The following is a 14180-nucleotide window of genomic DNA, read 5'->3' on the forward strand; positions in this document are numbered from 1 at the left end:
AAGAAAACCACACCAAAGGACAGGAGAGCGATACAACAGGAGCAGCAGGAAATCCAGATTTGGGGTTGAAATTTTATCTGGTTAGCTACTTTGGCAGGGCAGAGCACTACTATACTATGAAGCTGTTTGCCAACACTGAGTGGTACTAGAAGGAGTTCCTTAAAGGGGTACTCCGCCCCTAGACATCTAATCCCCATCCAAAGGATAGGGGATAAGATGTCTGATCACGGGGTCCCACTGCTGGGGACCCCCGCGATCTCCCTGCTGTTTGTTTAGAGCGTCAGGTGAAGCGCCGGAGGCTCGTGATGTCACTGCCACACCCCGCTCATTACATTATGGCCACGCCCCCTCAATGCAAGTCTATAAGAGGGGGCGTGACTTCCATCACACCCCCTCCCATAGACTTGCATTGAGAGGGCATGGCCATGACGTCACGAGTAGGGCGTGACCGTGACGGCTAGAGCCTCCGCCCCCAATTGCCGACACGGAGCAAAGTTCGCTCTGTGCACCGGATGTCTGGGATGCTGCAGCCAAGATCGCGGGGGTCCCCAACGGCAGGACCCCTGCGATCAGACATCTTATCCCCTATCCTTTAAATAGGAGATAAGATGTCTAGGGGCGAAGTACCCCTTTAAGTGGACCTGCAATTACTGGATTGGTATCAATTTGCTAATAGTCAGGGTATATGCTATGGTGCTACCAATAGTATACTTTTGTACTTATATGCATCTATACGCATCTATCTTTTGATGCCTTGTTCTTTGTTCTGTATATATGCACTGAAAATATACTGATAGTACTGAGATATATATATATATATATATATATATATATATATATAGCAAAAGAAAAAGGTTCAGGGAGCACCGTGTAGCAGGATTCCAGATCCACGTGGGTGCCAAGCTTCGGGAACAGACCAATTCCCACATAGTACAGAAAAAAGGTAGAAGCGGCACTCCGGCTTGTAGGTGAAACAATCACAAAGTTTTATTCACACATCTGTGCAGGCTGCACAGATGTGTGAATAAAACTTTGTGATTGTTTCACCTATCAGCCGGAGTGCCGCTTCTACCTTTTTTCTATATAATATATATATATATATATATATATATATATATATATATATATATATATATATATATATATAATGCTGTTTAGAAAAAAAATCCACAATTTATGATAAAAAAAATGATAAATCAAACTGATAAATATATGCAAGATAATGTTTTTGTGTAGAGCTTTTCTGATCAGAGTATTGTTCCCAACTTCTTTATAAATGAAGTAGATTATTATTTCCCGTTGCATTAAGCAAATATTTTCCCTATTCCGAACAATAGCAAGCCATAATAGGTAAGCCATTAGATATAATACAACCAATGCTTTAAACTTTCTAAAAGAAATTCCTGGATTTTTAGCATACATTATACTATTATTTCTCCATTTTGCTACAAGGCTCCATAACTGCTTCTGCCACGGCATCCTGGATAAACCAGATAGCTATCACTTTTCAGAATAGCTAATGACGGGTGAAAGACAATGGCTGAAAACTCCACTAGTGCCCCTCACAACAGGATCCAGGGCTGAAGTGAATTATATGAATGAAGCGTACGTCTTGCTGTGAGCATTCACTGGTTTCGAGCTTATTGTCTGAATTTACAGACTGTCACATACCTCCATTCTCTACAAGGCCTACTGAAGGTCTGTGTGATCCAAGAGCAGAGTTTCCACTTAGAGGAACAGAACACAAGCGGGAGCCCAGATCAGCAGAGACATTTCTATTAACTTGGTCTGGGACATAAGAAAACCTACAAATCTTGTAAGAATTCACAAGGAACTAGGCTGCTGGGTGGTTCCAAGTTATAATACTTATGTGCCTTATTTTACATTATAACAGAACACATTTTGGGACACCTACTAAACATTCACACTGGTGTCATTACTCAGAGGATTTTTTGACAAATTCTTTAAACTTAACCCCTTAACGACGGAGGGTTTTTACAGTTTTTGCATTTTCGTTTTTTCCTCATCACCTTCTAAAAATAATAACACTTTCAATTTTGCACCTAAAAATCCATATGATTGCTTATTTTTTCCACCAACAATTCTACTTTGTAATGACATCAGTCATTTTACTCAAAAATCTACAGCGAAATGGAAAAAAAAAATTATTGTGCGACAAAATTGAAGAAAAAATGCCATTTTGTAACTTTTGGGGGCTTCCGTTTCTACGCAGTAAATTTTTCGGTAAAAATGACACCGTATCTTTATTCTGTAGGTCCATACGGTTAAAATGATACCCTACATATGTAGGTTTTGATTTTGTATTACTTCTGAAAAAAATCATAACTACATGCAGGAAAATGTATACGTTTAAAATCTTTTATAATTTTCATTCACAGACAAGTATGAGGGCTTATTTTTTGCGTGGCCAATTGTCCTTTGTAATGACACCACTCATTTTACCATAAAATGTATGGCGAAATCAGAAAAATACTATTTGTGAAGGGAAATTGACAAGAAAACCGCAATGTTGCTAATTTTGGAAGGTTTTGTTTTCACGCTGTACAATTTATGGTAAAAAGGACGTTTTCTTTATTCTGTGGGTCAATGCGACTAGAATGATACCCATGATTGCATACTTTTCTATTGTACGCTTTAAAACAAAATCTCAAACACTTTAACCTAATTAGGGTGTTTAAAATTGCTCTATTTTGACGACCTATAACTTTTCCATTTCCGTATAAGGGGCAATATGAGGCCTCATTTGTTGTGCCGTGATCTGTACTTTTTTTTTTTTATACCTCATTTGCATATATGAAACGTAATTTATTTTGTGTTTATTTTTTTTTTTAAATATGTGATAAAAAAGCAGCAATTTTTTTATGTTTATTCTGTTCACATACGGTATCATTACCAATATATTGTGATAGTTCAGACATTTACGCACTCGGCGATACCAAATATGTTTATTAAAGGGGTATTCCAGGCCAAAACTTTTTAATATATATATATATATATATATATATATATATATATATATATATATATATATATATATATAGATATATATATATATATATCAACTGGCTCTAGAAAGTTAAACAGATTTGTAAATTACTTCGATTAAAAAATCTTAATCCTTGCAATAGTTATTAGCTTCTGAAGTTGAGTTGTTTTTTTCTGTCTAACTGCTTTCTGATGACTCACGTCCCGGGAGCTGTGCAGTTCCTATGGGGATATTCTCCCAGCATGCACAGCTCCTGGGACGTGACATCATCATTAAGCAGTTAGACAGAAAACTTCAGAAGCTAATAACTATTGAAAGGATTAAGATTTTTTAATAGAAGTAATTTAATCATTATACAAGATTGTAGATGTGCGACCATGCCTGTTTCTTCTACCCGAATTCATAATTTACAAAACTGTTTAACTTTCCGGAGCCAGTTGATATATAAAAAACGTTTTTGCCTGGAATACCCCTTTAATTAATTTTTTACATTTTCTGGGGGTAAAATGGGATAAAGTTCCGATTTACATTTTTATTGGGGGAGGAGATTTTTCAAATTTTTTATTTTAATTTTTTATACTTTAATGGTCCCCATAGGGGACTATTTATAGCAATCATTTGATTGCTATAACTGTTCAGTGCTATGTATAGGGCATAGCACTGATCACTATTATCAGTTATCTTCTGCTCTGGTCTGCATCCGATCTCAGACCAGAGCAGAAGACCCCATGAGACGGACGGAGGCATGTGAGGGGACCTCCGTCCACCATTATGGATGATGGGATCCCCGCGGCAGTGCGCAGACGATCCGATCATCCATTTTAGTGACGGCACTGCCGCAGATGCCATGATCTGTATATCACGTCATCTGAGGGATTAATAGCACACATCAGCGCGATCGCTGATGTGCGCCATTACCGGCATGTCCCTGGCTGCTGAAAGCAGCCGGGACCTGCCGTGCATGACATGAGCACCCCTCCGGTGCTCGCGGTCATGTACAGGACGTAAATGTATGTCCTAGTGCGTTAAGTACCAGGGCACAAGGACGTACATTTACGTCCTATGTCGTTAAGGGGGTATTCCAGACCCTAAAAACGTATCCCCTATTAACAGGGTAAGTGCCTGATAGCAGGGTTGTTCAATCTATGGGAGGAGTGATTATTCTAAATTTCCCCTTTAACATTTATTGCTAAAGGTATTAATAAGATTAATACTTTTTTCTACTGACTTTTGCTAATTACCTTAAATAATGCTACAAATACATCTATTAAGTAATTTCTCTCAATAAGAGAAAGCATGCACATAGTGAAGGCTGTGCTAGTGAAGGCTGTGCACTTTTTTTTCCAATGTATTACGCAGTTCTACATATCCTTATTAAAAGTGCCACATTTTATTTAAAAATAAACCCAAATTAAAAGGAAAAGATAAAAGCGAGCAACATATCCTTAATGGAATCCAGATAGAAGAGGCCCAATTTAATGCAAAGTTGCCCCTGCCAAACCACTTCCTGAAGGCCAATCCTGTGTAATTTTTACACTGTAAAAGCCTCTTTGTAAATACTCACAAGCAGCTTTAATTTTAGGACACAGAACAATTTATAAGCTGATCAAAGAAAAGTTTGCAATCCAAAGTATCCCTGCAGCATATGGGATTACAGATGGGAGAAGGTGAACTTGGAGCAAGCTAATTGTTTCAAAACATGTTCACGTGTCTCTGACCCTCTCGGCGGGGATGTGAGCGCACTAGACATAACAGTTGTACTTTTCATAGGGAGAATAGCTGCCTGAGGGCTGAAGCCCAGCGGAGGATGCTGTGCAGCACTATCAACATGAAGAATCGATTATTATAAGATAGCAGAAGGTGCATGTTCAACAGGAAGCAGAAAATCCATGCAATCCATACCTTCCTGTCACTGGAATTTTGGCCTGTAGGATGGTTTTTCTTCGTGAACCCGGCAGTGGTAGACCATCGAGTTGGGTTTCTACGGGACGGCTCTTCAGATGTGAAGTTGGAGTCGCTTACAGAAGTGGTTATCCCAACAAGGGCTGGGTCACTGCTACGTCGCACATGCAGAGGCATATCTGGTAGGAGAAAGAAAGGTGTATTTAAAAAAAACATATTATCCTACTTTATTAATGTAGAAGCTGAAGAAATTGGTAATAATCCAAATACGATCAAGGAGAGAATAGAAGAAACAGACAGCTTGGCTCTAAATTGTGTATAAAAGGAATCACAGAAAATCATAATGAAGATGCTTGAGGGCACATGTCACACAACACTTAGACTGGACACACAATTTAGATACATAACTAAGAGGAAAAACACTTGTTCAGCCAACAGCTATTCTATTCACACATCTCACTCCGTTCAGCCAAGTGAGCGTGTGTTCTCAAGTGGAATATGGGAATAAGTCACTACCAAACACCTGAATGTATCTAATATCCTATAGAACAAAAGGACCGGACACGTTGAAATCCAATTGGAAGAACTGATCCTTCTTGTTTATGACAATAACAATACCACATACATAAACCAAGAGCCACGGGAGCGTCCACCCCTACGTTCGTTTTGGAGCAAAGTCATTATTCTTAAAGGGGTATTCCAGGAATTTTTTTTATTTGACTATGCTACAGGGGCTGTAAAGTTAGTGTAGTTCATAATATAGTGTCTTTACCTGTGTGTGACGATTTTCTCACAATTTTTATGTGATTTTCATCCCAATATTTATTTTTACCAGCATACAAAATGACTGTTTTCTCTGATTTTTCCCAGCTTGCAATGCGGCCGAGACCTGACTCACTGGTCAGCTGATGACAGGGAGCCTGTCTGCTTCAATGGGTGGAGAGAACAATCTACAAGTAATGCAACAGCTGGAGGCACCCTGATTGAAAACCACAGGTCTGCAGCTCATTTATGTTTCAATAGGTGGGATGGCTGATGTGTGGGAAGGAGGAAAATTGTATCATGTGATTTGTAGGCCAACAAGAAAACTGCAACAGGAAATAAGTTCACAGAAAGCTAGCCACAATATTATGGTAATCTCACAGCATAGCCGTTTAGCCCAAGACAAACTCAGATCCTTCCTAAGCATGTCCATTACTGTCTGCCAGGTACGTACTAAAATCACCTTATGCTGGTTAACCCCTTTAAAAATAATTGCATTGTTTATAAATAATGCTGTCCACTATTAAAGACCACCTCTACTGTTAGGGAATATGTTTATTATTATAAATTTTTTTTGCATTGTCACTCATCACACTCACAAGCTTCCATGTGCAATATAATAAATCTATTACATTTCTTTTTTTAAATTATGTAATAGCTGGTGTATCTAGTCCGCTTTATAAAAAAAATAAAATTATAATAATAATAATAATAATAAAAAGAAGATCCTCTGAAAAGCATATTCTGCCGCCAGTTGCTAAGCAGACATTTCCTAAGGAATATTTTATGACCGGCAAGATGACTGGCCAAGGAAATTCTGCAGGTCCTGCATGTCACTGGGCTCAGCAGATACACTTAACGTCATCTGCTTTCACAGGGTTTCCAGTAACAACTACAAAATAAAGAGCCAAATGTGCTTTCCACAAAATACTGCGAACAAAGGCCATGGGAGCAAAACTAATACAGTTCAATAAAAATCCAAGGGCATAGAACGAAATGTCACCAGTGTCATTGTTTTCTCAAAGGACAAATAATGGCCAATATCCTCAGGAACATATGGTCATATGGGCCAATATTTTCCATTGTACTTATGAACCAAAATGTCAAGTGAAACAGTCAACACTCTGGTTCCATATGGACATCTACGGCTTCTAGTACAGACAATTGAGGAGACAAATACGGATCAAAATAAATTACTACATTAATAGCAACCAAGAAAGGAAAAAGGGCAGAAATGGAGGAGAATTGGCACTGGCTAAAATGCTGTTTAAATAATAGCAATGTATGTACAACAATATTGCTAGCCGGAGTGGAGATATACAAAGTCCCGGTATCAATGTCAGTAGTGGTGCATCACGTATAGAATGAGATATATATATATAAAATCATAACGAAGAGAATGAAAACAGAGCACTCACACGATCAGACTTCAGCAGGATCCTTCAGACAGAATAACCCTCCGGGGTCTTCAACAAGGAGGCGGTAGATGGTGTTGGGGGAGCTCAGACAGCGGCCATGGTCCGTATCGCGCCAATGGGCGCTTCGTCAGGCCGTACGGCCTGACGAAGCGCCCATTGGCGCGATACGGACCGTGGCAGCCATCTGAGCTCCCCCCAAAACCATCTACCGCCTCCCTGTTGAAGACCCCGGAGGGTTATTCTGTCTGAAGGATCTTGCTGAAGTCTGATCGTGTGAGTGCTCTGTTTTCATTAAATTACTACATTGTTTATCCCAACATAAAACCATGATGTGCACAACATGACGTATAGAAAAAGACTCCCTGTAAAACGATATCTTTGAGCTAATAAAAACAAACCTGTTTAGTCTTAATCGGTTCTGGGCGACAACAACAGATACAAGCAATCTCCCATAAGAGTTGTCAGACAGGTTTTAGATTGCAGAAGGGTACATCAGAAAAGTTATAAAGTAACAAACGCAATACAACCACCCACTCCAATATTATTTCAGCTATCGCTATTTTGGCTGTCACTCATCTTTTCCCCAAGACAGAAATAACAAAAACAAAACAAAAAAAGCTGAAAATATTTTGTTAGAACTTGGCAAAAGAGAATTCCTACAAAAGAAACATCTTGCCTCGGTTAAAGCAGCACTCACCACTAAAGAGTAAATGCTTTTCGCAAAACTCTGCCAAAAAATGACAATCCAGCCTAGACCTATTAATTGTTGTAACCCCGTAAGGACTCAGCCCATTTTGGCCTTAAAGGGGTACTCCAGTGGAAAACTTTTTTTTTTTTAATCAACTGGTGCCAGAAAGTTAAACAGATTTGTAAATCACTTCTTTTAAAAAATCGTAATCCATCCAGTACTTTTTAGCTGCTGAATACTACAGAGGAAATTCTTTTCTTTTTGGAACAAAGAGCTCTCTGCTGACATCACGACCACAGTGCTCTCTGCTGACATCTCTGTCCATTGTAAGAACTGTCCAGAGTAGGATAAAATCCCCATAGCAAACATATGCTGCTCTGGACAGTTCCTAAAATGGACAGAGATGTCACCAGAGTGCACTGTGCTCGTGATGTCAGCAGAGAGCTCTGTGTTCCAAAAAGGAAAGAATTTCCCCTGTAGTATTCAGCAGCTAATAAGTACTGGAAGGATTAAGATTTTTTTTAATAGAAGTAATTTACAAATCTGTTTAACTTTCTGCCACTAGTTGATTTGTAGAAAAAAAATCCACATTTTCGTTTTTTCCTCCTCGCCTTCAAAAATTCATAACTTTTATATTTTCATCCACAGACTCGTATGAGGGCTTGTTTTTTTTGCGCAACCAGTTGTCCGTTGTAATGCAATCTCTCACTTTACTGTAAAATGTATGGTGCAACCAAAAAAAAATATTATTTGTGTGGGAAAATTAAAAAGAAAAATGGAATTTTGCAAATTAGGAAGGTTTCGTTTTCACGCCGTATAATTTACGGTAAAAATGACATGTGTTCTTTATTCTTTGGGGCAATACAATTAAAATGATACCCATGATTACCTACCTTTAGGTATGCAACCTCACTGATCAGAAGCTGTTAAATATCACATGATTGAATGGGGCAGGAGTTTGCGTGTTTGGCTGCCAATCTATTCACTGTCTATGGGGCTTGGAAATGTTCAGATGTCTCAATAAATGCAACAGTGGTCGAGCATGTGGATTGCTGCTTTACTTGAGGGAAAACTGACCTTTATTTTTCTGATTGGTGGGGGAGTCAGCAGTTGGACCCCCACCAATCAGTTGGTTATCCTCTATCCTATGGACAGGTGATAAGCCTGTAAATATCATCTAAAGCTGAGGAAGTTAATAAACTATAAGCAAACAACAAAAAACGTGGTCTCAAAAGGCTGGAGGTGCTCAACCCCCCCAGTTGTGCATTTATACTGGGGGAGCAGATCCTGCCCTTGTAGTCCGTTGCTAGGGGCGATCCCCAGCATAAAAATGCATACAATGGAGGATGCCTGCAGCGGACTACAAGTGCCACAATAGAATCCTACACCAGATAGACTGTGTTGGCATTGGTGTGCGGGCTCTGGTATGTCCTTCATATAAGGATACACTGGCGAATGTCTCAATTTTAACATCAGTGTTGAGGGATAGCCAATGACATTGTATACATCTACCACAGTAGTGCACCCATATTCCTGTATTGAAGTTAATAAACTACTAGATGTGGAAAGTGAAGAAGAAAAGATATCCTCAAAAATGTTTGGTTTTAATAAATTTACCAATATTTATTGACATTTATTTATTGGTAAAATAATAAAACATTATGATAATGACATGTTTCTAGAGGTTATTGTCTCCCTTCCTCAGATTGCTGATGTACATCTATATTTTAGGAGTCCAGTGGGTGGTTCTACTCAATGACTGACAGCCTTCCTTGTATATTTACACAGATCCCAGATTAGGACCACCCACTGAATTCCTAAAATATAGATGTACATCAGCAATCTGAGGAAGGGAGACAATAACCTCTAGAAACATGTCATTGTCATAATGTTTTATTATTTTACCAATAAATAAATGTCAATAAATATTGGTAAATTTATTAAAACCAAACATTTTTGAGGATACTTTTTCTTCTTCACTTTCCCTCGTTACTGAATGTTTTCCCACAAAACTATATCAATCTATATATAAATGTAAAACATAACAGTAAAAATAATATAATAAAAAATTGTTATACATGTCAAGATAAAACATTGTCTATTCCACAATAATGTGTGTGCCGTTTAAGGAGCATGTTGAAAGCTATACTACCGTATTTTCCAGTGTATAATGTGACATTTTAACTCTGGAAAATGTTCCCAAAAGTCAGGGGTCGTCTTATACCCCGGGTGCTGCAGTCAGTGGGGCTGCCTGGCCACTGGGTCGTTCCCCCTGTGGGCATGGTGTCTCAGAGGCAGTGGTCGCCGACCGGCGCTATGCCAGTGTTAGGTTAGGGATCCACTCTGAATAGGTGGCCTTGACGTGGCGAGTGGGCTTGTACTTTTTGATCAAACTGTATACTAACAACCTGCTAGTTTTTTTATTTTTTATTATTATTCTGAGAAGCAAGGAGATCAAAATACAAATGGTGGATGTGCGGCTATGTTTCTCTATTTGTGTTGTACTAATGTGGGTAGTACCTAGAGGGGTAGTCTTACACGTTGAGTACATCCCAAACTCTATATTTTAACTGTAAAAGTTGGGGGTCGTCTTATAAGTATTTTCTTCTATTTCTAGCATATTTCATCTGCAAGTAAAACTTTGATGTGTACAAAATCAAATATGATTTTTTTCTGTTAGGAAGAAAAAGGGGTTTATAAAAATAAAACGTTTGCATTTACCTTTTGGCAATACATTAGACTCCTTACTAAAAAAAAAAAAAAATGGGGGAAAAGAATTAAGGAAAAAAAGACCCCTATAATCAAAGGAAATGCTGGAGCGACTCTGACCGCCTTCACCTGAGCACTGGATGGGAGTTTGCACAGTAACTGTAAACAGCGGGCTAATATTTAGGCAATAATTCATTTTTCAAGTTGACAGATATTGGCTCTGTAGGCAAAGGATAAGATAGAGGGTCTAGAAGAGATTATTACTTCTGCAGGAATCGAACTGTCATCAGCGAGAATGAAATACACAGCGTCCCAGAAAGAATGGATAGGTAATAGCGCACAGGAGCACAGAAGCCTATTAGGACTAAGGAAAGCATTATGGGGTCAAATGCATCTCCCACATGGAGGCTGAATTTATGCTTTTGTACTTAATTCTCTGTGGCAAGGGCAGTAAGGAAAGAGACAGGAAAAAAAGCCACAGGCACTGTGATGGATCAGTACTAAGGACGCTCGCTGCTTCCATCTCACGGAGGGACTTCATATAAGGAACATGTTGTTAGGTTAAAGTAACTCTACCAAGGATTTGTTCACCTTCACTGTAACCATCTCATTAACACTAAGTATTCAAGGCAACAAGCAACACTTCCTCCGAGCTTTATCTGGGTAGACAAACAACAAAAAAGTAGTAGTAAAAAAACAGCCGGCAGATTTTGTTGCAAATCTATAGCATGATCCACATAAGTGTCTGGCAGCAAATGTAACTACTTTACACTGAAGGTGCAATCTACGCAATAAAAACACGCATAGCCGATACAAAATACATTTTTTTACAAATTAACTTCTATTTAGAAATCATAATCCTTCCAGTACTTAGTTGTTGTATGCTCCAGAGGAAGTCATGTAGCTCTTTCCAGTCTGACCACAGTGCTCTCTGCTGCCACCTGTCTGTGTCAGGAACTTTCTAGAAAATGAGAAGCTCACTTAGGGGATTTGACCATGTTTCGGGAAGTTAATGACACAGACAAAAGCAACAGCAGAGAGCACTGTGGTCAGACTGGAATGAACTACACCACTTCATCGGTAGTATACAGCAGCTGATAAGTACTAAAAGAAGGTAGAAGTCATTTACAAATCTTTTACTGCATCTATTAGCAAAACAATCCTTCAGATTTTATTCATGCTGAAGCAGGGCTCCTCCATACCTCTTTGTACCTTTCAGCATGTATAAAATCTGAAGGATTGTTTTGCTACTAGACATGGCGAGAGCTTTCATCTACGTTTCTACTACTTCTATTGTCCACAGCTGCTTTTGTCTGTATGAGATTGCACCCCCTGAACAGGTCTACAGAGTTTGGAGATCAAAGCCGAACGGAGGGCCATTCATTTAGGAGTAATAGTGCTGAAGTGTTTATTTCTTGTTCCTCAATAACTTACAAATCTGTTTAACTTTCTGGCACCAGTTGATTTTACAATCTTTTTATTTTCTGCAGAGGACACTTTTAACACCCTATGTACCTAGCCAGACTACGGAACGGTGTTCTATTTTGTACCTCTGATAGCTTAGAGCAGTGTTTCTCAACCGCTTCTAGTGGGGAAGGATATACTGTGCACAGGCACCTGTTCCTTTTAATAAAAATAATTTCTAAATGTTATTTGATCCTGTTATTTGATCCAATTACACTAAACACATGAATGCTCCACTAGGAAAAGTGCTTATGTGTTCTCAATTGGAGGGCGGTAAGCTATTGCTATGTCCCCGAGAACAAATAATCAGGCAGTTGAAGTGTAACATGCTCGATCCTTCTCTCCTCCATCTTTAGCTGATGGGGTAAATTTAAAGGGGTACTCCGTTTTTTTTTTTTTTTTTTTTTTTTTTTTCTTTTAAATCAACTGGTACCAAAAAGTTAAACAGATTTGTAAATTACTTGTATTAAACAATCTTAACCCTTCAAGTACTTACCAGCTACACGGGAAGTTGAGTCGTTCTTTTCTGCCTTATCACAGTGCTCTCTGCTGCCACCTCTGTCTATGTCAGGAACTGTCTGGAGCAGGAGAGGTTTCCTATGGAGATTTGTTCCAACTCTGGACAGTTCCTGACATGGTGTCAAATGTAAAAACATGGGCGGACATCCGGAAAATATTCCGCTGTTTGAACGTAGCTTTATGCGGCTCTCTAAACAGAAAAAGTGTCATGGTGGGTGTTTAGCTTGTAGAATAGTATCTAGAATACCTATATGTTTTTACTGCCAGATAACTCCTTAAAAATACATGAACCTCATTATTACTCCAATATATATATTTCATGGAAGTCATTCTAGGTTTATAATGATGCATGAAGTGGCTTCAAATATAGTCCTATGCGTGTACAACTGCAAATCATCCAGGCTTTATAGATCAGCAATATGTATGTTTGCTCTCCTCTTTCCTACATGTTTATAAAGGTAGACATCCCCTACAGACAGATAATACAGTTCTCGGGACGTCACCTGAGATAATCATAGGTAATCAATAGCCGGCAACACACACTTGCCAGTCACGCAGACAGCTGTGTATAGGAAGCAGCGGGCTCTTTTATCAGATTGCTTTTGTGCTTTTCTCTGTCTGCGGTTTTGAGGTTTCTCGGTTTAATTGGAGAAATGCCCTATTCAACAAGACGCTGTCTACGGCACGTCAGGAGAACAGATCCTGGCAGCCTGTATGTACAGCAAATTTATTGCTGCAGAGAAATATGGGAATTATCCTACAGAAATTAAGGGAGAGCGGGTCAGATCTAAGATTGTCTTATAAAATTTGCAGTTATTTTTAACGTTTACGGAAGCCCTTCTGAGCCTTTCATTTGTGTGTCGTGATGTTGATGCTAAAGACCATTAAGAAACTTGAAAATTTTTTAGATTTATCATTGGTGACTAGTCAGCCATCTGATGTTTATGCAAGAGAAGGGTTGGGCAAGGTGGGTTTCAACAAGTGTGCCGCCAGCTGCTGCAAAACAAACTCCCAGCATGCCCAGACAGCTGGAGGCTGTCTGGGCATGATGGTCGTTGTAGTAGCTGAGAGCACCCTGATTGGGAAACACTGGTCTATGGGGCTAGTAAAACACTGACATCCTCCCCAAGAACTAAAGTATCAGGCAGTTAAAGCCCACCTTGCCCAACCCTTCTCTTTCATATCCATCAGGTTGAATAGACAATGAATGGAGTGCCAACTGGTACGTGCACTCCATTCATTCAGGGGAACAATTCTCCTCCGTTCCACAAGTTGCTCGGGATCTCAGTGGACCACAAACAATCAGCATGTTATTCCTTTATCCAAGGGGACAAACACAGATCAGTATTTTATCCCTATCCGAGTAGACATACCCCAGACAGGGGACGTCAGCAGAACATGTCTGTGCAAGGAATGCTTGGAAATGTGCTCTCTCGATAGACAGCAATGCATTATCGAGTGGATTTTGCAGAAAGAATTGACGTCACTTCTTTCTGTGAAGGCCTTAATTGGAATTTCTACGTCAGATGTTTCCACCACACTAATTCCGCCGTGTGTATGGAGGAGCAGAATTTTCAAGCTGATACCAGATACTAAAACATGTTTTTTTTTTTATTTCTAATGTGTATATTTCAAGGGGGCTGCAATAATGCCTGAGCTGTTTTAACAGAATTTAGGTATATACTGTACAGGCAGTATAATGTAAGACATA

At 39.1% G+C, this 14180-nt stretch overlaps 1 protein-coding gene across 12 annotated transcripts in view; it reads right to left on the reverse strand.

The window, feature by feature from the left end:
- PARD3 (par-3 family cell polarity regulator) overlaps nt 1–14180 on the reverse strand; it is a 613817-nt gene that overhangs the window by 392412 nt on the left and 207225 nt on the right. For all 12 annotated transcript variants that reach the window (XM_056519476.1, XM_056519478.1, XM_056519469.1 and 9 more), the window contains exon 4: nt 4910–5088. In XM_056519476.1, the coding sequence (XP_056375451.1) occupies nt 4910–5088 (179 nt within the window). The remainder of the gene's footprint in view (nt 1–4909; nt 5089–14180) is intronic.

Source organism: Hyla sarda, chromosome 5, assembly GCF_029499605.1.
Source record: "Hyla sarda isolate aHylSar1 chromosome 5, aHylSar1.hap1, whole genome shotgun sequence".
NCBI classification, from domain to species: Eukaryota; Metazoa; Chordata; class Amphibia; order Anura; family Hylidae; genus Hyla; species Hyla sarda.